The 23,978-nt window shown below is 37.4% G+C and overlaps 1 protein-coding gene across 2 annotated transcripts; it reads left to right on the top strand.

The window, feature by feature from the left end:
* Window positions 1-5,308: 5,308 nt before the first annotated feature.
* LOC108682164 (drebrin-like protein A) lies at window positions 5,309-22,242 on the top strand. 2 transcript variants are annotated; one of them, XM_018171280.2, is made up of 12 exons: window positions 5,309-5,518; window positions 8,189-8,244; window positions 9,094-9,206; window positions 9,490-9,702; window positions 10,655-10,819; window positions 11,256-11,456; window positions 11,953-12,092; window positions 12,633-12,745; window positions 13,043-13,101; window positions 13,985-14,665; window positions 16,151-16,240; window positions 17,492-22,242. In XM_018171280.2, the coding sequence occupies exons 1-12, from the start codon at window positions 5,436-5,438 to the stop codon at window positions 17,717-17,719; spliced, it is 2,142 nt and encodes a 713-aa protein (XP_018026769.1). In that variant the 5' UTR covers window positions 5,309-5,435; the 3' UTR covers window positions 17,720-22,242. The 2 variants fall into 2 exon arrangements, with proteins under 2 accessions (XP_018026769.1, XP_018026771.1); XM_018171282.2 differs by lacking the exon at window positions 16,151-16,240.
* Window positions 22,243-23,978: the final 1,736 nt, after the last annotated feature.

The raw sequence follows: 23,978 nt of genomic DNA on the forward strand, positions 1-23,978 counted from the left end.
GAAAAATGAGATAATGAGGACAACAATTAGTGAACATTATAATACATTCACGGTGCGCCGTACTCTAATTAAAATGATTTCATAAATTAGAGGCAAAAATACTGGAAGAAGCGCTACGTCCTCGGCAAAGCTTACAAACATGCGCTGCAGTTTGGGCGAGTCATGCACAGGGTACGGGTAACAACTTCACTGGTGCAGGTTTTTCTATTTAAAACAAGCACGTCGACCTTGAGCGTTCTCTGACAATGTGAGGCATGTACATAGTTTTGATACTACTTTTTCGAGGTGATCTGCAACGTATGCAATGATGCACAGACTACAATTAGATACTTAACTTTACACGAGAAGATGATGAACTAGTTTCAAGAATCGTACAGCTGAATAACGGGCATTAGCAGCATTTTCATTCATACTATATGTTCTGAATATTTTTTGCAAAATCTCACAACGTATGTATTGATATTTTTCGTTCGCTCTTCACATATATTTGTAACGAAATTTGGAAATTCCAACCAAGTGCAAAGATAGTGATGCGTAACAAAGGCGTATCGCTCATTAAACAATGTGCAATGTAATCATGCGTATCCGAGGTTACGTAAGTACGTAAGATGTCATGCGACCTCGAACTCGGACGTCCATCCTGGCAGCATCTTGGAATTTTCAACCCTTCTAAAATTATAGTCTTGTCCACGTAGATATTATGAACAAACAAGAGATATGATGTACGAACAAACATCAAACAAACTTGTGTTCATGGAATCATCTAAAGACAATTAAGCTGAGGCTGATAAATGAGACGGCCTGAGCTCATATTGACTATGCCGAACAAATGATCCATGCTCCACATTGGACCGCCAGCTCGTGTGAGTGCGTGAGTCTTTTGACTGGCATTGTCTGGCAACAAGCGTGGCTAGACTTACGTAATTAGGAACATTAGTCGCCATATCGGCGGAGATTCTCTATCGTCCATAAAACTGGCATAATATTCTTTATAGTACAGCTGTCTCGACAGAAATAGTTTGTCATCCACTGACATTGAGAATCTGACTCGTGATGCATGTTGGGAGGAAAATCATTTAATTAACGAAGAGCGAAATAACACCAGTAGGTAATTACTTAGCTGTGGATCCTCATAAGCAAGCATTGAATCTGGCGCTTCCTGTGATCCGTCAATACTTTGTACGGAAATATTGTATAACAAACAATAATCACGATGCCGTCGTTGTTGCAGTTGCAATGACTGAATGAGCCTTGTTATTTGGTAGCGGTCGTGTTTTCTATAACCGGCAAACTGAGCCTTCCGGTGAAGGGATGATCGACTCAAGTCGACTGTCTGTCTACTATGGCCATTATCGGCAGACTGTCTCTAATTTTTAATAAGGCTCAGAAGCTATGGCAGACTCAGGAAACGTTGCTCGTCGCTGATATGGATTTTCAATTTGTTATGTTTTAGTTTGAAAGCCTGTGTATCTTTACCACAGTAGTAATTCATTTCATAAGATATGCACATTGCCCGGATTTTTTCTTGCTCAATGTCAAATGAAAGGTTAAAGGATTTTTTAAATGAAAATCTTCCTATGATTGAAATTGAATAATAAAAAATGCTCATAATGTAGTTATTATAGTCTCATGTAAGAGTAAAGGATACATAAAAAACCATTACGGGGTGAATTTAATGATGTATTTTGGTCAGCATGATTCGTCAACGCAGCTTCCTGAGCTTCATTACAGCTACCTACGGCTACGGGCTACCAAATGGAAACTGATTCAAAGCCAACTAAAGCTGAACAATATCAGATACAGAGCAAAATCTCATACCTTCGATTCAATTACGGTCGCCGCAATCAAATTTGCGTTTATTTCCTCCGCAATTCGAACCACAGAATAATGGAACTCAATTCACATACCGTCATGCTAACTTCATTACCAAATATTGATTTAACATAACATGCACTTTCCTAGTATCAGCAACCTTGAGGCTCAAGTCAAAGAAGCTTCTATTCTCCTGGTTTATTTACTTCGCCCATTCACAGGCATTCATTGCAACGTCAGCCAGGGAGGAAATGGGACAAGTTTCTCGCATTGCACAGATAACAAAACTCACCTGCTGACAGCATGGCAGTCAGCGCACGACTGACGGACTGAGACTCTGAGTACTGACAACGTCACAGTCTCACAGAACACAGACGGTTGCAGTGCCGACTGCAGCCGTTTTTCTTGTAACCATTTTACACTAATTTCATTGTTATTTATTATAATAAGAATTATCACTTTTTCGACGGAATTACAAGAAACAGTACCAACAGTACCTTTTTCATGAGGCTGTTTTCAATCAATAGGAAGTAATTTAATGCTTCACTCATTCATGTACTCCCTATAAGGCTAAATCAATAAGAAGCGTCCATGGCAGTGGACAGTGGTTCTCAAACTTTTTGTGTTCGAGTACTACTTTGAGATACAGAACAGACGGCGCTTGATATATCAGGTATCTCATCATACTACTAATGCTGTGTACAATTTTTGCAATATATAGTACTAAATGCGCTGCTAATTAGAGTATTAAGTTAGTGTACTTCTTGATTTAAGAGGAGTATGCAAGGACCTGACATGATGGAAGTTGACTGGCAACAGTAAGAAATCAATGTCAGAGATAATAATCAATGATAATCAATTAATGCCAGATAATGATCAATCAATGTCAGATAAACAGTGCTTCTTTAAAGTCCAATTCTTCGGGTGAAAACCCGAAAAACTTCGTTTATGATAAAAAATTTATTCCTAAGTTAAACCTTTTTCTACACGTATTAACAATTCATGAGGATGGCATAATTGTGATTAGTGGTAAAAATCTAAGTAGCATACGCTGAAATTTTAAATTGCCAAATCGATAATGAAGGCCACTCATACGAGATTCGGTAATAAATTAAACACATTTGAAACTGAATTTAATTGGAAAGTCTTAGCATTCGTAAATTTTAAGGTAGGCTTGCATCAAAAGTGTATTATGAAATTCACAACAACCGTGACACTTTTAGATGAACACCACATTGCTTAGTTTGTTCATTGCTTATGAATAGAATAATTTACAAGGCAACATGGCTTCCAAAGTCACTTAAAACCAGAGAAAAGTTCATTTCAATATAGAGATGCCCAGATTTATCAACGAGAAGGTCAGAATTTTACTCAAATCAATGAACAGCTCGGTATTTTTTAATGAACGAGACCAAATTGGCCGGTAATTTTGTCACTTTGCCGACTTTCTACCGAGAGAAAAAAAACTGAAAATCCAATCTAAAGACGCATATCTCTCACTATTTTCAGTTATTTGAGGCTCATACTTATCACTGTACGTCATGAATATTCAAAGTTTCACTTCATCGCGTTGAGTTTCAAGACGGTATCGAGCAGAGCAGGCAACGACAAGTTACGGTCAGATTCCGCTTCATCAGCCAACCCGCTTGCTGATTCAGCAGCACCTGCAGCAGTCAAGTCACTGCCGCCGCTGTTGTGAAGACATCGTTAATCTAATCTTGGGTTGCTGGTGACCTTGTATCTTTGCAATGAAGGAATACTGGTCAAGCTCACCACTGGTTCATATGAACCAATTTTTTTCTAACTGGGTATTTTTTCTTCATAGATGATTCCTGAATCGATTTGATTACTTTCACAATTATTTCTGTTGTCCTTTTACGGACCGCAATGAATATTTATTCCTTTGTTTTTCTCGAAAACTTTTGAAGCAATCTACTAATTCGACTATTTCTTGCTTGGTTCATGCATGGTACAACCATGTCGATAATAAACCGCCTGGTTTCTACATTTGCCTTTCTATTTCCTATCGTGCTGGCATTTCTCCGTGCGCCGAAAAAAGTTATTATTTTTGTTCTTGTGATTACCACTCATTGCAGAACAGGCGTCATCTTCATTGCTACTTAGAGTAGATTATTAACGTTATTTGATTTTAGAAAAATAACCTTGGTGGAAGTTCGGTTCATAAGGATCATGATCCCGGTGGTCCTCAAATGCCGAAGTCGCGCAGTCCTCGGGCTCATTTTCTAAGCTGTTACGTTATACGCAAAATTTCATTTGATGAGACACTCGATGTTCTACATTTCTAAAGCGTTTATTCTTGTGATGCATCTACACTTAGTTCGAGGAGGATGCTGAAGATATAGAAGCAAACGATGAACGGAAATAATCGCAAGACTACGAATTACTACGCGGACTGTCAAAGGTACAATTAAAATAGTGTGGCTGTTCAAAATTCTCTGGCACAGCCTCAACGAATCGTTCCTCCGGGTTCTATTTCACTGGGCGTTAATTGCATGATGCGATACAAACTGGATCTGGCCAAGCAAGTGATTTCAATTTCAACTTCGTCAATCTTTCCAGATCTTCCAAACCATCTGCAAATGAAAGCACCATGAGTGACACTTTGAGGTATAAACTCTCGATTACATATTCTTTGGGCGCTCCAGTTTTCCATGATAAAGTTTTGGTGGATTTAATTTTTGGCCTAGAAGAGTTCCATACTTGAATTTTAACTTCGGCCTTTCTGAGTGACAAAATCTGAACTTCAACTTACCTAACAGAAATATTTAGTTACGGTATATCGGATAGACGCACTTTCATCTGTTCTTGGACAATTAATTCTTCTTCGGGACCTCGAAATCTCATCTGCAGTTCCACAAGCGGCTCGTCATCGAAGCGTACGTCCGATTCTTCTTGGTTTTAGAAGATTGATTGCAAATTGGTTTCCTTGTTTGTAACAAAGTCTCGAATCATTTTTAGATTCTTATCATTTTCACACCGGGAAGTTGATTTTTGAATAGGATGTCATGTTCTCCACGATCTCTTGTAAGTTGAAGCGAATACAGATGAACCCCTTTTATAAGCATCTTTTTCAGCAAAGCGTGTGAGACTTGGTGTCAAATTTTTCGAAAGCCATGGATAATCTCCTAATTGTCTCATAGACCCTACTATTCTATTGTATAATGCCGTTATTAAAATAAATTCTTATGCTGTATTGGTATCTTGTCTACCCACTTCATGGATCTATAATAGTTGTCAAAACTTCTTAAAATATCGTTCAACTGCCCAAGTATATAAGCTGCTAATGTTTTGCACAATAAGGAATGTGATGTAAAAAGCTTAGATTCCTATAAATAAATAAAATTATGCGTGAGATAGCAGCGAAATTTCAACCCAATCTCAAGTGCTTATGCTGTTTCATTTTATCGCATATGAAAATGAGATAGTTGAAAATTACAGTATTTCTGAATGCGCTTCCTTTCGTGTTGACATTCGATAAGCTTTCGTTGGTTCGGTCGGACTGTCGAAGTTACGTAGAACGGATTTTAGATCACAAAAGTTAGGACTGTCAACTTGTCAAGTTCTATGTTCAAGCCCAAGGTTGTGTTATTTCCTAATTCGAAATGAGTATCGATTTAGAGAAGAACAAATCTGAGATTCTGAGAGCATATGATGATGTTTTGAGCGATAAAACGCCGACTGACTGGTGAGTAACATCATATTATATATATTATTATCATAAGCATTCATAACATGCCATGAACTTGAAGTACTTCAGAAATCACATTTCTCCTTACCTGCTTACCACTTACCAGATATAGCATTATTTTCATCTGCCGCTGCCAGCCTGCCAGTGCCAACCCCCTGCACCTGCAATGATGCTGGATGCAATCTATGTAAAATTTACTTATCACTTGAAGTTATCAGTTATCTGGTGATTCTGGGTCTGGTGAAATAAAGTATTCAAGTCTATTAATATTGTTTTGGCTGTTGCGAATGATTGAAATTAGATACCACTGATTTCAACTTTCCTCAAATATCCGTGATCGTGCAGGATGGAATTCTCAAAATCTTGGTTCATATTTCTTTCAAGTTTCAATCCATGTAATGTAATCCATGTATAGCCTGTACTGTAGGAGTGTAGGCCAATGCATTAGCCTATAAGGGCAAAATAAGGCTATAGCTAATCCAAAAACTTGAGTTAGAAAAATTGAAAGGCTTTCTTTAATAATTAGAGACAAAGTCATACTACTCACTCTTTCAATATCATATTCATATGAGATTATCCATATTATCAAGTTAAAACAGATGTTTAAAAAATTTAATTAGCTAGACAATAAGATGTATTAGTTAATTAACAATAATTAAGTTACCCCATTTGACGGCATAATTATTCTGCAACAAATAAGGGTGTTTTTCAGGCTTTCAGCTATTGCCTAATCTAATTATTGGACTCAATGATTAAAACCATTTTTTAAAATAAATTTATATAGTCCCTAAAAATGAAATGATTGTTAATTTAAATGTGTAAATAATTATGAATGTACAAGTAGTTACAGATAAATTTGAATTTCACCCAATGCATTAAATAGCTAACAATAAAATAATTTTAAAACATATTATTTTATTGATCATCAAATTCCATAATACTACCAGAGTCGCAGAGCGCACAATTGGAGAGTCAGACTGCAATAAGGACCTCCCTTCCTGGAATTCTACTCCAACTCCACAATCTACCCTGTTGAAGCATGAGATGTTATCATTTCATTCAAGTTTAGTTCATTATCTTTAATCATAGTGACAAAGCCAGGGTAAGAAGGGATGGGCAGGGTAAATTGGGATTTGGGACAGTCATCCCACATTTCATAGAAATGTTGTAGCCACTTAACTAATTAAAATATTGCAAAACTAAAGATAGTGGTGTACAGTTCATTCTTTTTACTATCTATGTAGCATTAGAATAAGTAAAGAAACATACATTTACTACCTCTGAAAAATCCCCCAAAAAAAGTGTGAAAAGTGAGATTTTGAAAATGTTCCTCTGCTAAGGTCTGTAGCAAAAAAATATTTGTTGTATCAAAAAATTTTCTTAGATAAAAGTTGCACACAGGTTTTGGCTTAAAAACTTGATAGACAGAATTCTCATATCTCATTCCAAAAAATGGCGGCCTGGCGGCCATATCCACAGGAGGGCGTAATAAGGAACACCCACTCGGGGTAATAAGGTACACTACTAAAATGTCATTTACAGTAGAACCTTGATTAGCAAAGGCTCCAGTTAATGAAAAAATTAATCTATATTTACCTTGCTCAGCAAAAAAAATTTCACTTGATGAAAAATTAATGCATCATCGGCCATCAAAAAATTGTGCAGAGAATGTAATAGGTAGAATTGGGCACCAGGCAACATAAAATGAAAAGTAATTAACCTAATCTAAGATTTATTTCTTTAAGAAATATGATGATTGTAACTAGAATATACCTTTCTGTTTCAGGTATGTTTTTACAATAAATATATTTTTTTGTTTTAGTGAATTCGCTTGACCCAATTAAAATGGTGTGAAATTACAAGCCATCCTGTAAGCTTACAGATACAGAAAAGTGCTATATGGCTGCTGATAAGAAGCTTGCAGTGGACAAGGTTGTTGTAAATGCTCAATAGCATGTTCATGGATGTGGTGTAATCACGTTAATAATATGGTATATATAATGTATGGATATGGTAATATCAAATCAATAAAGGAAAAACAAGTAAAAATCACCAAAATGTCATATATTCTACATCTACATCATCTACAAAAAAAGAGGAGTACATCAAAGCACTGTTAATAATAGATGAGTACACTCTGCAAGCTTCAAACATTTTAAAATTAAGTTTTATTTCAAGTGTCCCAGATTACCCTGTTTCCAGGGGTAATTCGGAAAGCTTTTATTTTGCATCTGGTACCTTACGAATAGCATATGGAATTTTTTTTAAGATGCCATACGATAGCCCTCGCAAAGAGCTATAAAATGAGCCTAAACATGTTTATGAAATGTTTCATGGTCAGAAGTTATTAACAAAAAATGCTCAAAACCGTCCCTTATTACCCCGTTTGATGGTATGTATGTAAATGTATAAAATATAAAAAGGAAAAATAATAAAACAGGGATCTGGATTGTATTCAATCAAACAAAAGTCAAAGTCTTCAATCATGTTAACTTTTTCTATCTATGATGGTTTTAATTAGGTAGACTTTTATTAATTGTCTTATATTATTAGACTCCCAAAATTTTCTTCAAGTGCTAATTTTTTACCAAAACATTTTTTTAAGCAAAAACTGGTAGGCTGGCTTTGTTGGAGCCATTTCACTAATAATAACCATTCTTTTCTCAGGATACTGCTTGGGTATGAAGGCCAAACTAATATTTTGAAGCTCATCGGCACTGGAGGTAAGGTTTCACAATTTTCTCTTGACCTTTGTACATCTTCCTTGTCTGGCAGTGGCAGGTCACTGTGTATGCAGTATTCTAAGTTTAAAATATTTGTAAATATATGTATTTGTATAGAGTTTTCAAACTAGTAATTTATATACCTATTATTCAGTGAATTGTTCACATTTTTTATAAAGATATTATGCAGCCTAAATGTCTTTCATGGTCACTGTGGAGTTTGTGGAGAGAATTATTTAGCCTCGTGAATATGAGAACATAGAGATGTAATTATTATTTAGCCATGAATATGAGAACTATGTAAAACGAAGAAAATATTCATGTTATTATAAATATTTTACAATATTTTCTATGAAATAAATTTTCAATGTAAAGCATTGAAAAGAAACTGAATTTTTTTGTTTAATAATCTCTGTTGTCCTCCTCTGTCATCAGTGATGAAAATAAATAATCTTGTCTGATAATCTGTGGTGCAATTTTTCTATACCATAACACTTCTTGCTCTTCATCATCAACAAATTGAACTAAACTTACTTTCTGCTTGCATCACTGATGCTAGTCAGTATGAATGCACTAAAAAACAGACTAGATGAGGTTTTGCAAACAAGTATTATGTATTTAAGTTTATAATTTAAATTATCATGACCAACATACTTGGTGAAATACTGGTATCTATTTCATTGGCAATTTTAGAAAGATCTGACCTAGAGCCAATTTCTTATCTATCCTATGAATAAGTTTAAAATTTCAAGAGTCGGGTGCTGGCCAAAGTATTCTTATTCAGGCCAATTCATCAGCACTGACATCCCTTACACTATTCTAGATCTAAGATTTTTGTTACAATTTTAGATGGAGGGCTGGAGGAGCTGGCAGATGAACTTAACAGCAGCAAGGTCATGTATGCAGTTGTGCGTGTCACCGACCCAAAGACAACACGTACCAAGCATGTGCTCATTAACTATGTATGTTCTGAATCAGCCTGAAAAGTTATAAATATTAAGTGTATACCACCAGATGAGTATTATAGAACTTGATTCAAGGATAATCTTTTCTTTCAAATAGTACTCTTATTTCCATGATGTAAGTTGAGAATTATTGAATTTATGGTAATGTTTTGAAAATAATCCATTAACATGTCTATATTTTGAATCGTTATTTAATCAAATTAAGAAGTAGGCTTCAGACTAAATTGATATCAAAATTTTTTATTCTTGTGAAAGAATTGTTGTAATTTGTTAATAACAGATAGGGGAAGCCTGCCCAAACCTCCGTAAGGGCATTTGTGCAAGACATCTGCATGATGTGAAGGGACTTCTCAAAGGAATTCATGTGACAATTAATGCTCGTAATGAAGAAGAGGTTGAAGCTGATCAGGTGTTTGCTGCTCTTGCTAAAGCAACTGCCACCTCATACAACTTCTCTGATCGTTCTGAAAATGAAGAAAGAAATGCACCTGTTGTAAGTATAACAAGAAAGTTCTCTAATATGCATATTCATCAAAGTTGGATAAATAGCTGGAATTTATCATAAGATGAACATGAATGGAAACTGAAAATTTGTTTGATTTAAGTTATCCCTCAGGAGAGGATTTTTTATGGGGTAGTAAATTATTATTCTTGTTTATATATTGTGTGGAGTACTCCCAATATATAATATATGTGGTGTACTCAAACATTTTGCAATCATAGGCATAGGTAAATTCCCTTCTAGTACCTATTTTATTCTTTTCAGAAGAGTCTGGTGATTCAATTTAGGGAAGGCAGTGCTGTCACTGCGATGGTAATCTCCTGGTTTCACTCCTAATACTGGCTTTTCTCCCTAACTGATTTTTTTAGCACTCATAAATTATAATTGTTTAAATTATATAGTTACTAAAAGGTAGGATAGAAAAAGAGTAATTTTTTTATAAACCACAACATCATGTGCTCATTTTAAGCTGTGCTATGTCTAAATGCTGTTGAGTTGATGCTTTAATCCCTTTTGATTCTGCATTCAACTTCTTTGTTTTTCATGGCCTAAATTCTTCTAGAACTCTGAATCTGTCTTTAATCAAAGTCTTCTCTTCTCCTCAGCTACTAACTTGCAATTTACTGCGAGGAATCGTGATAAAGATTTGCTTCTGCTTCAAATCCATTAACCTCAAATATATGTTTCTCTGTTTTGCTCCTACAAATCCAGCTACATGTCCACAATTATTTGTTTGAGTGTTAACAAAATTTTTAATTATATTCACATGACATGAGAAAGATTGTTAATAACCTGTCCAGAGTCAGTGGTACCATATAAATTTTATATGAACTGAATCAATGTTCATATGTATGTATACATCTTATATACCTACTACCGGTACCGTATGCATCTCACAGCTTAAAATTGAGTCGTAAAGCATGAAACGTGAATTATGTTACAGGGCACCAATTATCAGCGCACAAACCCTCTATCTGAAATAAACACAAGTTCCCGCAATAAATTTTGGGAGGAACAAGAGCATGAAGAACAGGTCCGGAAGCAAGAGGAAATCCAGCGCAAGAAACTAGAAGAAATGACTATTGACCAGGAGAGAAGAAAAACTGAGGTAACATGTTCTGTGCACAACCCATAGCATACATTGTAGTGAACTTGAATGTAGGCCTTATATAATAGTTTTTTGCCAGTCTTTCTTGAAATATCAATGGTTCCTTGCATTATATGTTGGTTTAAAGGGTGCCTGTACAAAGGAATTGGTTTAGCAGTTCCAGTGAACAGTAGTTTGATGGTTAATAATACATTCTGTTTAGGATTGTTAATAGTAAAAATTTCACGAAGCGATGAATTCTTTGTACTGTAGTTGAGTTTTAGGGCACTTCCTACTGAAAATTTAATGCCAAGTTTCATATTGTGAGTACACAAAAGTTGAGGCAAAGAGTTAGTATGTCCAAATTATGAAATTCAGAAGAACGCATTCAAGAGTGTATGATAGAGATAATGAATGAACTGTTCTGAAATAACCTAATTAGGTGTTTTATCTGCAGATGAAAAGCAGCAAGGAGCGTGAAGTGCAACAGCAGGAGCACAGCGTGAAGGTGGCAGCATCACGAAGGGCGTCTGAGGTGGCAGACGAGCGCCTGAGAGCTGCTAGGGAGCCTGGTGACGGCCCTACAGCTGCTGACGCTGAACGTGACGAACAAGAGAGAGCCAGACGTGCTGAACTCCTGAGAAAGCAGAGGAAGCAAGTAAGGAACATTTGCAGCGTCGCACTTTTTTTTAGATTATTCTACATCGCATTCTAGCTAAATTGTACAGAAGCTTTTATTATTTATATCAGTAAATTTAACCTAACTTTTTTTTTGTCTATACTAACAAGTAGATCTGGGGCCATACTTTCAAAACTCGATAAGTTAATGTAAGTACTTACGCTCTATTTTCTTGTCTATGATTGGTGGATTTTGCTTGAAAGGCTGTCAATGATTGGCTAATGAACTTACGATCTCTTAACTTTTTTTGAAAGTATAGGCCCTGGTGTTTAACCTTTGACATTCCTTCCTGCCCTCTCATTTGAATATTATGTTTTAGTCGGCATTATTGTGATCTATTGCCAAGCTAGACCTTAGGTATCTTCTACCTATAATTTGAAATGTAATTCAAATCAATGAAATAATTTGAAATGTAATTCAAACTCAAAGCTGGTTTTGAGTACAGTTTTTCTTATTGAACAAATTTAACGAGCAGGAGGCAGAAAGTGTTATTGGTGGCAGCACCAAGTCTGCTCGCAGCGTCTTTGAGAGTCAGGGAGCGGCAGTGGCCAACGGTGTGGGCAACGCTCGCGCTCCTGCAAGGAAACTGAAGGAGTTCACGCCTCTCAACAACACGTTAGTTTCTTGATACTCTCATGCAACAAGCCCTTGTTGCCCGTTGAAATTTATTGCTTCATTTACCCTGATACTCTCATGCAACAAGCCCGTGTTGCTCATTGAAATTCATTGCTTCATTTACCCCGATACTCTCATGCAACAAGCCCGTGTTGCCCGTTGAAATTTCTTGCCAAATTGACCTTGTATGAAATATTTTAAAGACTTTACTTCTTCTCACTAGTTTTATCTGCAATTAGCATTATGAATATTTTGTCTACTCCTGAATTGTAGATGGAATCGTCACTGTGATAGTTCCAATGAGTTATCATATCCTGATGTTTCATTTGCTTTTTGGGTTAATTTTTTGGGTTAATTATAAATTCGATTGTGTAGATTGCATGAGAGATTTCACTCTTTCCTGCTAAAATTTTTTGTTCTTAAGAATTATTTTGTGCTAATTTTCCGATTTCTTCCCAAAGAATCATTTTATTAGAAGTCTTTACTTCTTTGTCTTAGTAGTGCACTACTAGCTCTTATTACCAGCCTTCCCATCCACAGCTCTGACAGCGGTCACCACAACAGCAACAATATATCCAGCAACAGCAACAGCAGAGGAGCCGTAGCCCGTGCCTGGCCCCCTCCCTCCAACAGCTCGGGTGTAGCGGTCCAAGGTATGCTTATATTGCATGATGATTTTATTCATATTTTTCGAGTAGAAAGTTTCAATAATGTTATTTTAGTGTTATGCTATTGTCATGTTTGTGTTATCAAAAATATTAGCAATCATTAATTGTTAGGATTTGCTTGACGAGCGATGTTTGTCAATGATTGTTGATTTGCTTTTATCATGTGATTGTATGCTTTTATATCAATTCACATATTCAATGTTGAGTATCTACAGAAAAACTAACTTGAAATAACTGCATTCAAATTTTCAATTCACCTCATTTCCTTTCCCTTTACTACAGAAGAAAGAAAGCCTAGACAGCCTATGTTTGTGGACAGCGACGTGCATGCTTCAAGAGAGGTTAGTATGCCTTCCTTATCTGCTTATCTGTTATGCACATAATTGATTCACACAGCTTGAATCCGCACATGTTTGCCGACGACACCCAAATCTATGGCTACTGTGCGCCGGCGGATGCTGCAGCGTTGCAAGACCGGATGTCTGCCTGCATGGACGCAGTTTCAGATTGGATGCGTTCCAACCGGCTCCAGCTTAATGCATCGAAAACTGAATTTATTTGGTTCGCGACCGCTCGGCGCCAACATCAGCTTCCAACCAACCTTGTGCGCGTGGGCGACGAGTTCGTCGCACCTTCATCCTCTGTGCGCAGCCTCGGCATTCAGCTAGACTCAGAACTATCTATGAACAACCACATTGCCAAAGTAACCGCTGCCTGTTTTGGCATCCTGCGGCGAATTCGTAGCATCAGTCGCTGTCTCTCGAGGCCGGTCCTCGAGGCCCTCATGGTGGCGCTTGTGCTGACCAGACTGGACTATGGCAATGCCACACTCTACGGACTTCCCATCACTGCACTTGACAAACTGCAATTCGTCATGAACGCTGCCGCGCGACTCGTTTGTGCCCGGCGGAAATTCGACCACGTGACGCCGATTTTGCGCGAATTTTTTAGCCGCTTGTAACGTGCCCTCGAAGTTCGATCTGAACGAGACGCCACGACAATCTCTTCGTGGAATAATAATAATAATAATAATAATAATAATATACAGCTTTGGCTTCAAAGCTCGCTGTGACTAATATTGCTTGCTGCCTTGTTTGATATTGTATTTTCTATCGCGCTAGAAATATTCATTGGGTATCTCAGGTTGAGTGGTTCATGCAATACGGTACTGAGTTCTACAAAATATCTTAATTCAAACCGTAAAACAACATTATAATTTCACAGGGAATCGTCTCGTCCGCCACTGCTCGTCCTAATCCCATTGGAGCCTCGCAGTCCAGTCCCCCGGCCTCTAGGCGAGTTCCATCAAACAACGTGCACAAGAACGAACAACGCTTCACCCCCAGCTTGTACGACGGCGAGGACAACTTATATGAGGGCGAGGAGACCCAAGCTCCCCAACTACCCCCTAAAAGCACCTATGGAGCAGTCACGTACGAGGACGAGCCACCGCGCTTGCCTAAGTCTCAGCCTCCAAACACCGCGCCAGCTTCCTATGCCGGGCAAATGTCGTCCTCGAATTATTATGAGGATTCTGAGCCAGTGTCTGCTTCGAGCCATTCCACATACATGAGCAACCAAACGCTCCTAAAGAAGGAAGACAAACTACCTACATACGCGTACGTCAGCGAGCCGCCTCGTGGCGACAGAAATTCTGGTGCTCGCAGCATGTCTGGTGCTGCGGCTCCGGAAAATTTCTACGAAGATGATTCCGAGTTCACCGACCACCAAAATCAGCAAAAACTTGGTGGATTTACGGAGAACAGTAACAGGAGTTACTATGCTGCCAGTAACGGGCCAACCCAACACCGTTACGACTCTGTTCCTGTCGAGCCTGATGACAGAATCTACGACCAGCCTGTTGAAGACTACGACCTCTCTGTTCCACGCACTGTAACAGGCCAGGTCAGATTATGCATTTTTTGTATTATGTTATATTTAATTTTTTTGTTAACAATTCAAACTCAATCGGACATCAAATTCCATTAACAGGAATCTTGCTTGTTTCTGATTCAAGTTTAGGAGTCAGCTCAAATATTACTCAAGATAGGTGCATCATCTGATGAATTTAAATCTGGCTTCACGTTTCAGTTCTGCTCGTGACACTAACAAGGTTTAAGGAACAATATTCAACTTTCAGCTCAAATTCAAGTCGATTTTTTTAGATACGTGTGATTCTATTATCTCATTAATTCTAGTTTATAACTGTCTTGAAGGATCTACGTGCTGCTCCATAAGTTTTCGATGCTCTGGCTGCAGCCCCTTAGAGCAACAAGTATTATAAAAACCTTTATCATATCAACACTGATATGATAAAGCCATAGCCTTCTACGTGACTTCCAGCTACACCTTCATCCCTTCACCGTGTGATGTTTTTCAATAAGATGTTTAGAGTAAATTTATTATCAGTTAATTCTAACTCTGATTTAGCAATACTGATTGGTTTTAAAAGTTCGTTTGCTAGCGTTTCGCTTTTGACGCTTCCAACAAGACAAGATGCACATTTTCCAACCTCCTCTCGCTTTGCTTTCCGGTGGACCAATTAAGGGTTGATTACTCATTACAGCTGTCAAGACACCCAATATTAATATTTAGTTTACTCATTATTATGCTTGTGTATTATTTTCGAGGTGTCAGGCATTTATTTTGAGAAGAAACTGAAAACTTTCCTGATTTCCGAATCATGGCCTCATTATTCGATGTTTAAATTTATGGAAGTAATCGTAAAATACACTTTGAAAAAACATTGTACTAGGGAATTTGTATCACTGAACTTGTAACCATCAAATGATGGCGCTAATATGAGCATTTTCTACCCTCTGTGATGCCCTCTGCCATGCTTGCTCCTATCATCATCATCACCGTCGTCGTCGTCGTCACCACGTCACCATTGCTCGTGTGGTTGCCGCCTTCGCCCGTTTGTTTGTGTGGTGTTTGTGCAGTAACGTTGGCTTACCTTTCTTCCTATTGGTGATCTCTGTTTAAAACTTGTATCATTACGCCTTCCCATTAGTGGATTCAATTATGAAACTATTCATTGATGCATTCGTTATTTGTGAGCATTTATCATAATTCCGCTATGAATTATTCATAGAGTATATGCCTTCGGCCTGGATAAGTAACACTTTTTTATTGCCATCGGGGTCATTGAAATCGCGTTTTCCATGTTACGTCTTCAAATGCGTGTGTTGGTGACATGCCACGACGCGTGTGTTGGTGACATGCCACGACGCGTGTGTTGGTGACATGCCACGACGCCTGTGTTGGTGACATGCCACGACGCGTGTGTTGGTGACATGCCACGACGCGTGTGTTGGTGGCATGCCACGACGCGTGTGTTGGTGACATGGTATGACCGTGGCATGAGTGAGACGGGTTGCGGGACCACAGGACGCTAGGGGAGAGCAAGATCTGTCGCCAGGACCGGCGTCACCGCACCTGGAGACCACGCCCTCTGTCGCCATGACCTACGAAGTGGACGTGAGTTCTGCATGCCGTCTACTGCTCCTCCTACGAGTACTCCATGTCGAGAGGCTGCTCCAATTCTCTACAAAATTAAAAAAAACTTTTCCTATGTACATGTGAAATTTTTTAATATTTCGGGCTAATGGTAAATCTCTACAAAAATTATAACAAACTTTTCTGATGTACATGTGATATTTTTTAATATTTCGGGCTGATGGTGAAAGGCTGTTAATTGTCATTGTCTGCTTGATAGTTGGTATTTTGCATGGCTTTCTATTTCTCTCGTTGCTGTCTATTATTGTATATAAACGCTGCACTGGTTGCAACATTTGGCTACTCTGCTATACTCAGCGTGATGCGCGGCTCAATTGTTCTGACAGCTAGCACTTTGGGCTGCTCTAAATATTACTTACCTTGACTGCTTTGTATGTAGTAATTTCTTCAGCCTTTAACCTTCTTAATTGTAGCTTATGGCTGTCAATAGCGATACTCATCCAATGATCTTCTAAGTAACTGCATGAACAACTGTCAAGCCCACGACTGTTCCCATTATGCATGATATTTTTCTATAGCATGCTTATATATAATATGATATTTATATCATATTCATATATATTGCTGATACATAATATATGATATTTTTAGCTGTCGGGGTCACTCACAAGTATTGTATATGGAACTTTGATCCCGCCACTCTCCGTGCAACTGTCGGAATATTCTGTAAGATGGAACTAAGTGAAACAAAAAACTGAGTCTTGTTCACACGTTGTATTTTCACTTGCTCGGGGTTCATCCATTCATTACCTGTCGAACTATAAGACTGTATTTGTCAATTTCTTATTTGCTATTTTTTATATTTCCATGTTTTTTTTTTGTTCAACACGTAGTTGGAAATATTACAATTTCCTTGGGATTTTCGTTAAATCTTATCCGCCGAATGTGATTTGGGGATTTGTGGGATTTCATAATAAACTTGTCATTTAACCGCTCTAGGCTTGATTACTTTATGGTTCTGCTTTTTCTACCGTTTCCAGCAGCGTGAGCATCAAGCTTTTTACCAGCTTTAACCAAATTCATTCAATTTCATGTCAATAAAAATACATTTCTATTCATCTGATTCCTCATCGCATGCGGGTTCATCTTTCAATCCTTAACCAATTGCATGCGTCTAAAATCTATAATCCTAGATTAAAATTGTGTAACTAACACCGAAATATTTATAATTTTGAGCAAATTCTTCAAATTAATGTGTGACGTTTCCCACAGGGCGTTGAGTACCAGCTACTGCCTGAGCACGGCCTGTGCGCGCGCGCCCTCTACGACTACCAGGCCAGCGACAACACCGAGATTTCGTTCGACCCCTCGGAGATCATCTCTAATATCGAGCAGATCGACGAAGGCTGGTGGCAGGGCGTGAGTCCCAGTGGCAATTTCGGCCTCTTCCCCGCCAACTACGTCGAGCTCATCAATGCTGCCGCGCCTAGGAACTCATAGGATTTTTTCATATCTAGAAGCAGGAGTCGGCTGCGCGAGATAGTACATATGTCTTCTTTGGAGGTGTCGATTTGTGCAGCGGCGTCTTCTTTCCGAGTTTCATATCATCGTGCATCGGTAATCACTTCTTGCGATGACATATTCATTGGCGTCTTGTCTATACGAAAATACTTACATTTTTTTTCTTCGTCGGCCAAAAATTATTGCGGCATATTCCCAGTCATCGGCCTTCACCACTCTAGGCAGCATCCACTGTTAGCAGTCTGGCTTATTAGTAGGTACTTACGACGGAATAATCGCTCTTGGTCAGTGCCTTCTCCTAGGACAGCTTCTGACCTCCCGAGCGGTATATCATATTCCCTACATACTTCATATTCAGTTCGTAATGGCGTCTAGACTAGATTGTGCCAAGTCTATCCTAATCAGTTCCTCCCATTCTTTCTCTTAAAAAAACCTTCAGCTTTATGCTGTACCGGAGAAAAGTTTTCGAACGTAGATGTCGCGTTCTTACAGGGTTTATCCTCTAACGTGGAATTCAACGCACAACTATTTTATTTTACTATCATAAGAATTGCAACCGGTGTAAAATACCTTGCCCGCTACAATGTGCATGTTTGGTGAAAATGCCATAGTTATTGAACTATTATGAAGCATGTTACCAGGGTCTTCCGTTACCAATGACGATTCGATGCCGCTTCTAAGCAATGCTTTTTAATGAGCTGGTGTTACGATATAATGAGTATTCATACTTGTTCTTATGTCCTATAATTCTTGGTTATCATCATCTTTGTTACGCAAACGATAATCGGTTCTGTGGCAATTATATTTCCGTACAATGAGGGAATTTTCATCTTCCATTTTATGTTTCATAAGCTGTGGTTGTGCACCTTATGGAATGGCCAGAAGTTAGGTACAGAACCGAGGATTGTTATTCCAATTACACCGAAATGCTGCAACACGATTATATCATCTGGCAACCTGACTTAAGTCGCAACTGCATGTTGATTTTTGTTCAAGAACATCAGTTAAAAAGTACGCTATGCTTGGTATTTTTGTCGATATGAGTATCGTTTTCATGCTCATTAGGGCTTCTATGAATTGATGGTGCTTGAATTATTTAATTCCTTTGCTGGACCATGTTCTTGTCGGCATCTTGTTGCGTTTGAAGGTCCAGCAATGTAGGAAGTGAGGTTACTTCCATTATTTATTCTCTCAAGTATACTAATCTTATCCTCGGCAAGCAGCTTCCCTAACCAAGGTTCAGCTTTTTAATTTCATGATTCACAGATGTTATACGACTTATCTATTGATACAAATATGAGGCAAGGTATTGAATTGGTTGTGTGTTTTTAAGACATTTTAAACCTTGTTAAATGCTGCTAGAATATGAAGGTTTTAATTTGATTTTACTGATTACGGTATGTAAGCACTGTTTGTTGTTGGTTCATTTATTGATTACTAAACCTAAAAATTAAAAACCTATGTATCAGAGTGCTGCTTAGTCCGTTGATGTGATTAAGCATTTCTTAACTTCGATTTAGTTAAGTATTTTTGAGTTTATATTCAAGGGCGTGTGGAGTTGACCCAGGTTTGATAACAATGTTTATGCTGATTCCTCGACGGCTTCTCCAAGATTATGTAATTGCTTTACTCGTTCATTGTCTATCTATGGTTATATAATCGTACACTTGTTTTGTTTCTTGCTCAATCTTTGCCGATAACTTTAATTACGATTGACTGTCGCTCAGCGCGAGTGCCTCTTGTAGACGATCATTCATCAGTCATATCCTCATTAAAGTATATTATTTCTCTTATGTGTGAGGACCGCCATGTTCATCGTCACAAATATCAAGTCTCAAGTTTCAAGGCTGCTGTCTCAAAAATCAAGGCTGCTGCTGTCTGACAAATCAAGGCTGCTGTCTCAAGTTAGGCTAATAATCAAGAGTTATCCAGTCTCAAGTTTGGCTGCTGTCTCGAGTGTTCAAGCATAATCAAAAATTATAATTCATAAGTAATGGCTGCTTCTGTCTCAGGTCAATCTTATGTACGGTGCAAACTTTTTATTTTCTGTCACCTTTCTTTTATGAGAAATCTTTCGACGCAAGGTGCTTTACTATTTTTTTAGGTACTTATGCTTCAACTTTTTAAGCAATGTTTTAAACTAGCAGCGGGCCACAGATCGCATTATAAATTATTTCTCACTAACATCTTACTTCATCAATTGTTGATTCAACTTCCTCCTAAAAGTCATCTTTTATCTCGCTCGCCCTTTCAAAATTAAAATATTATCGTCATAGCATCTCCGTTGCTCTTGTCACTGCTTCTTTCTCTTTTCTGAGGGTTTCTTAACTCCTTTGAATTTTTTTTATCTCTCTTTAATGTTTTATTGCCCCCAAATAGTTTCCGTTACCCCATTAGATTTTTTGCTCCTATTAGATATTGAAAATTGATTATAGGTGTTGTTCTGTCCCGTTACAACTCACTACGCACTCTAAACATATCGCTCATAAGCTTCAAAAGGCCCTGAGCTTCTATGTTATTACGTGTGTTGGGTAGAGAATTGATCAGGTTTAATTAGCTGTTAGCTAGACAAGGAAAGTATTCACGTATGGAATTTATTGACATGTGGCATTATAGTAGTTTAGTCGTTTAGCTGATGTTAGGCAAGTTCAGCGCCTAGAGAAGTACCTTAGCTGGTTGTATCGTGAAAAGAAATGTCGTTTGTAGCATCATTAATTGAATGTGAAGTGATGTAGGTTTAGAATAAAATTATCTTCTATTAAAGGCCTATGATGTTAGTTGATAGCTAAATTAGGATAAAGATTTTTTAACGATTTGTAGAAAATTTTTATGTGGTGTGCAATCGATGTGGGAATTCGTGGTCACGTTTCCTATTGGTTCATCATCACGTACGACCTTGCGTGTGTGTTAATTTCTCGTAGTATTTCTGTTGTCGATGTACAAACACGTTGCCTCAGTGCACTGTTATTGAACCAGGAGTTTTTTCTGTGCTAATGTAAGAGATGCTATTAATGTAAATTAAATTAATATGGACAGTTGCCGGTGCCCATTTGGACGAGGTTTGATGAACATAATATTTGTCGGGATTTGAAGTGTTTGTGAGGAGATTTTTTCCAAAGTTTAATCGTTGTAATTATTTGAAAAATATGCATATAACCGTTCTAAGGGTGTCGTTACTTAAATAAGGTTAATTCTGCATGATAGATGGAATAATATTGGAAGCACGTGTATGCTGTTATATCGATACCTTTATTAAATTCGCATAGTGACCGTGACTTTCATGTCTTGGATAAGAAATTAACTGTGTGGCTGAAAAACTACACACCAGCTTGATGATTAGGTTTTACGGAGAAAGTTGATTCTCGGCATTGCATTTCATGTTAAAGGGTTTTATTAAATTTCTAAGTTTTATGATTTATTTAACGGTTAATATGGACGAGGTCCTCTTTATTGTAATGAGAATGTGATGAAAAACACATCTAACAGCTCATGCTTGCTGAGCTCGGGCAGAGAATATGGTCTTTTAATGATGTACGAAGGATGCAGCTTGTCGGCAGACTTCATACGCTCTGATGCGCATTAAATATAAAATTGAGGCAGCTAAAAAGTTAGCCATATTTAACTCTAAGGAAGAGAGAGTTTTAACTTTTATTTAACTCTAAAGAAGAGAGAGCTCATCAAGATTCTTTTTTATTCTTTATAGATAAAATAGAGGCAGCGTGTGAGTTACTTGATTTATTTTATTTTAAATTCATTAATGATTCTTGAAGCATTGGTGTCTTGTGTTTGTTCAAACGTATTTAAAATTTAAGGCGTGATGACAGCGGCCAGTGAACATCCTACGTATGCCCGCTGTTGTGCGGTTAAGGTTTTGAACAGAGTTTTGGAATGTCTATTAATGATTAAATGATAAGATGAAATGATTAAATCCGTCTAATGTTGACTTCAGGAATGGTTTAAGCTAAGACTTCGTCAGCGTTTGTACCTGCTTGAATTTGGGCAGCTCATAAGCCGCTGGAATTTGCGTTCTGACTTCATTGTGCGATTTTTTTAACTCGAGAACCTTAGTTTTTAAATTCCTCTGTCAGTCCGCTCATTAGCTTCATAATTTTTATCCGAGGAAACCTATGTTCAGACTGCATGAATTAGTGACGACCGTCTGCTGATCATGAAGGAATATTTGTTTTACGGAAGCTCTAATCCGGTATATGTGTCTCGCTCTATTCCTATGTTACAATAATGCTATTCGGATTTTTTGGTGCTCTATTCTTTATTTACTCTTGTATATAAACATTTATTGTCGTAATAGATAGCTTCTGCATTATTGGCTCGTTTAAAAAATATTGCAACGCTATATTCTGCACTTGCAGTGAGTAAGTCTTATCTATTTTGCTTTATTTCAATTATCCCATTTACTTTTGAGATTGGAATTTCAAATGGAAACTTAAATTACTTTAATCAATCTGTCTTTTCGTACCAACTAATAGATTATTTTTTTGACTGAATATATATATATATTCATGAAGTTAATAATTTAATCAATTTTATATGTGTTCAGACTCAAATGAAATTGTGGCGTACATTTTGCAGCAGTTCTTCTGCTCGAGGTTCTAAAACATGGTTAATCATTCACCACATCGGCAAACTTACTTCCTGAAAGGTTAACTATGTTTTTCGTTTTTTTGAGACATTTTCTCCATGTTAATTTGCTGGAAGTCTCGAAATAAACAAGTTCTGCATTGTATACCGTCGAATACACGCACTTCTCTGGTCGTTGCATTAGTGCATAATGCCATTATTTTACATGCATAAAAATGGCTCGGAACGCTTGCTAAGCCTCGCAGTTCACATAATTTATTTCAACACCATTGATCCATCGATTTTGCATTAGTAGAGATTCGTGTCGTGTGCATGTAACGTAAAAACGGGAGCTCTATAACATTAGATAATCAAACGCATAATGTATTTTGTTACGCATATTTGATTTCAAACTACTTAAACTATTACCTGAAGGTTTTGAGAATAATGCCCTTTCAATAGCATTAACCAAGGAACTGAAGCAATTAACTCGCAGGATCGCTCAGTGCCCAAGAATCTAAGAGGTCGACCTGTGAGTTACTTGTTAGCGGCTCTTTGAGCCGATCGAGCGCGCGAGGGCAAGATTTTTTGTCATGACTTCGATGTTAAATAAGTTCAGTGGATCTATGTATTGTTGTGTATTGTAGCACTTGTTAACCGTATTACAACGTAGAATTCTAACTTTTATTACGACTGTTCGTGACTGGTAAAAGTCAGGTGTAATTATCATATGGCAATACAGAAGGGATGATAGCTTAACTTAGCATTTTTATAGCAATTGAGATTTTTAATGGAGTTGTTATCTATTAGTATTCTTTCCCGCAAAATAAAAATGCTCTGGAGATATATGCTCATACATATTCACGTCAGTGTATGTGTATGTTGAACAATAAATTTTGTGATTCTGTATCGAAGTTTTCAAGTTGTCAACTCAGACCTCAATTCTTCACTTGTGGATCATTGCTAATACTGTAATATCTGCTGTAATCTTCTGGTAATAATAACTCATTTGCTACGTTCCATTAAGCCGGTAGGCGAAATAGTTGAGTCTTGAAGATAGAAACTGTCGACTATTGTTACTAACATCGCTTCTAAGTCTTATGTATAGTTTGTCTCTTATTCGTTTGATTTATCTTGATGATTGAGGCCAAGAAACACCTTCATATTTTTGTGTTCTTGAGATTCAGCAGCTTCGACTCACGTTATTTGTGATTGTAATGTTACATTAATAACTGAACTTTATGAGCTAAACGACAAATTTAGAAAAATTTTCGGAAATATTATTTTCGAAATATTCTAGAAGCTCATAATCCCAATAAAACAATAAAAGTCTGGCCATAAATTAGTTCCAAAATTTTACGGTGGACATGCGGAGCTTTGTCTTGTCCTTTATTTTCTTCTAGTGCTGAGTTTAAACTCTCATCTATGATTCGTTATAATTCCTTTGAGGAATAAGAACTCACATGATGCCGATTAATTTTTTCCGTGATCCACTTAAGTATCAATCGGTAGTATAGTCGCTGACATTGGCAGTATAGTCTTATAGTTGTTTCACCAGTGATTACTGCGTTTTTAACAAGCTTCAAACATGCATTTCTATTATATTGTGTTTGTTTTTGCGTTCATATCGGTGATTCATTGGAGATTTATTCATATCTAC

Source organism: Hyalella azteca, unplaced genomic scaffold (genome assembly GCF_000764305.2).
Source record: "Hyalella azteca isolate HAZT.00-mixed unplaced genomic scaffold, Hazt_2.0.2 contig4353, whole genome shotgun sequence".
NCBI classification, from domain to species: domain Eukaryota; kingdom Metazoa; phylum Arthropoda; class Malacostraca; order Amphipoda; family Hyalellidae; genus Hyalella; species Hyalella azteca.

Bases quoted from the DNA above. Each gene is read 5' to 3' on its own strand.
- LOC108682164 (XM_018171280.2), top strand. From the start codon at position 5,436: ATGAGTATCGATTTAGAGAAGAACAAATCTGAGATTCTGAGAGCATAT. The intron at 12,093-12,632 runs GTTAGTTTCTTG...TCCCATCCACAG, and splicing joins TTCACGCCTCTCAACAACAC to CTCTGACAGCGGTCACCACA. The intron at 12,746-13,042 runs GTATGCTTATAT...CCTTTACTACAG, and splicing joins CTCGGGTGTAGCGGTCCAAG to AAGAAAGAAAGCCTAGACAG.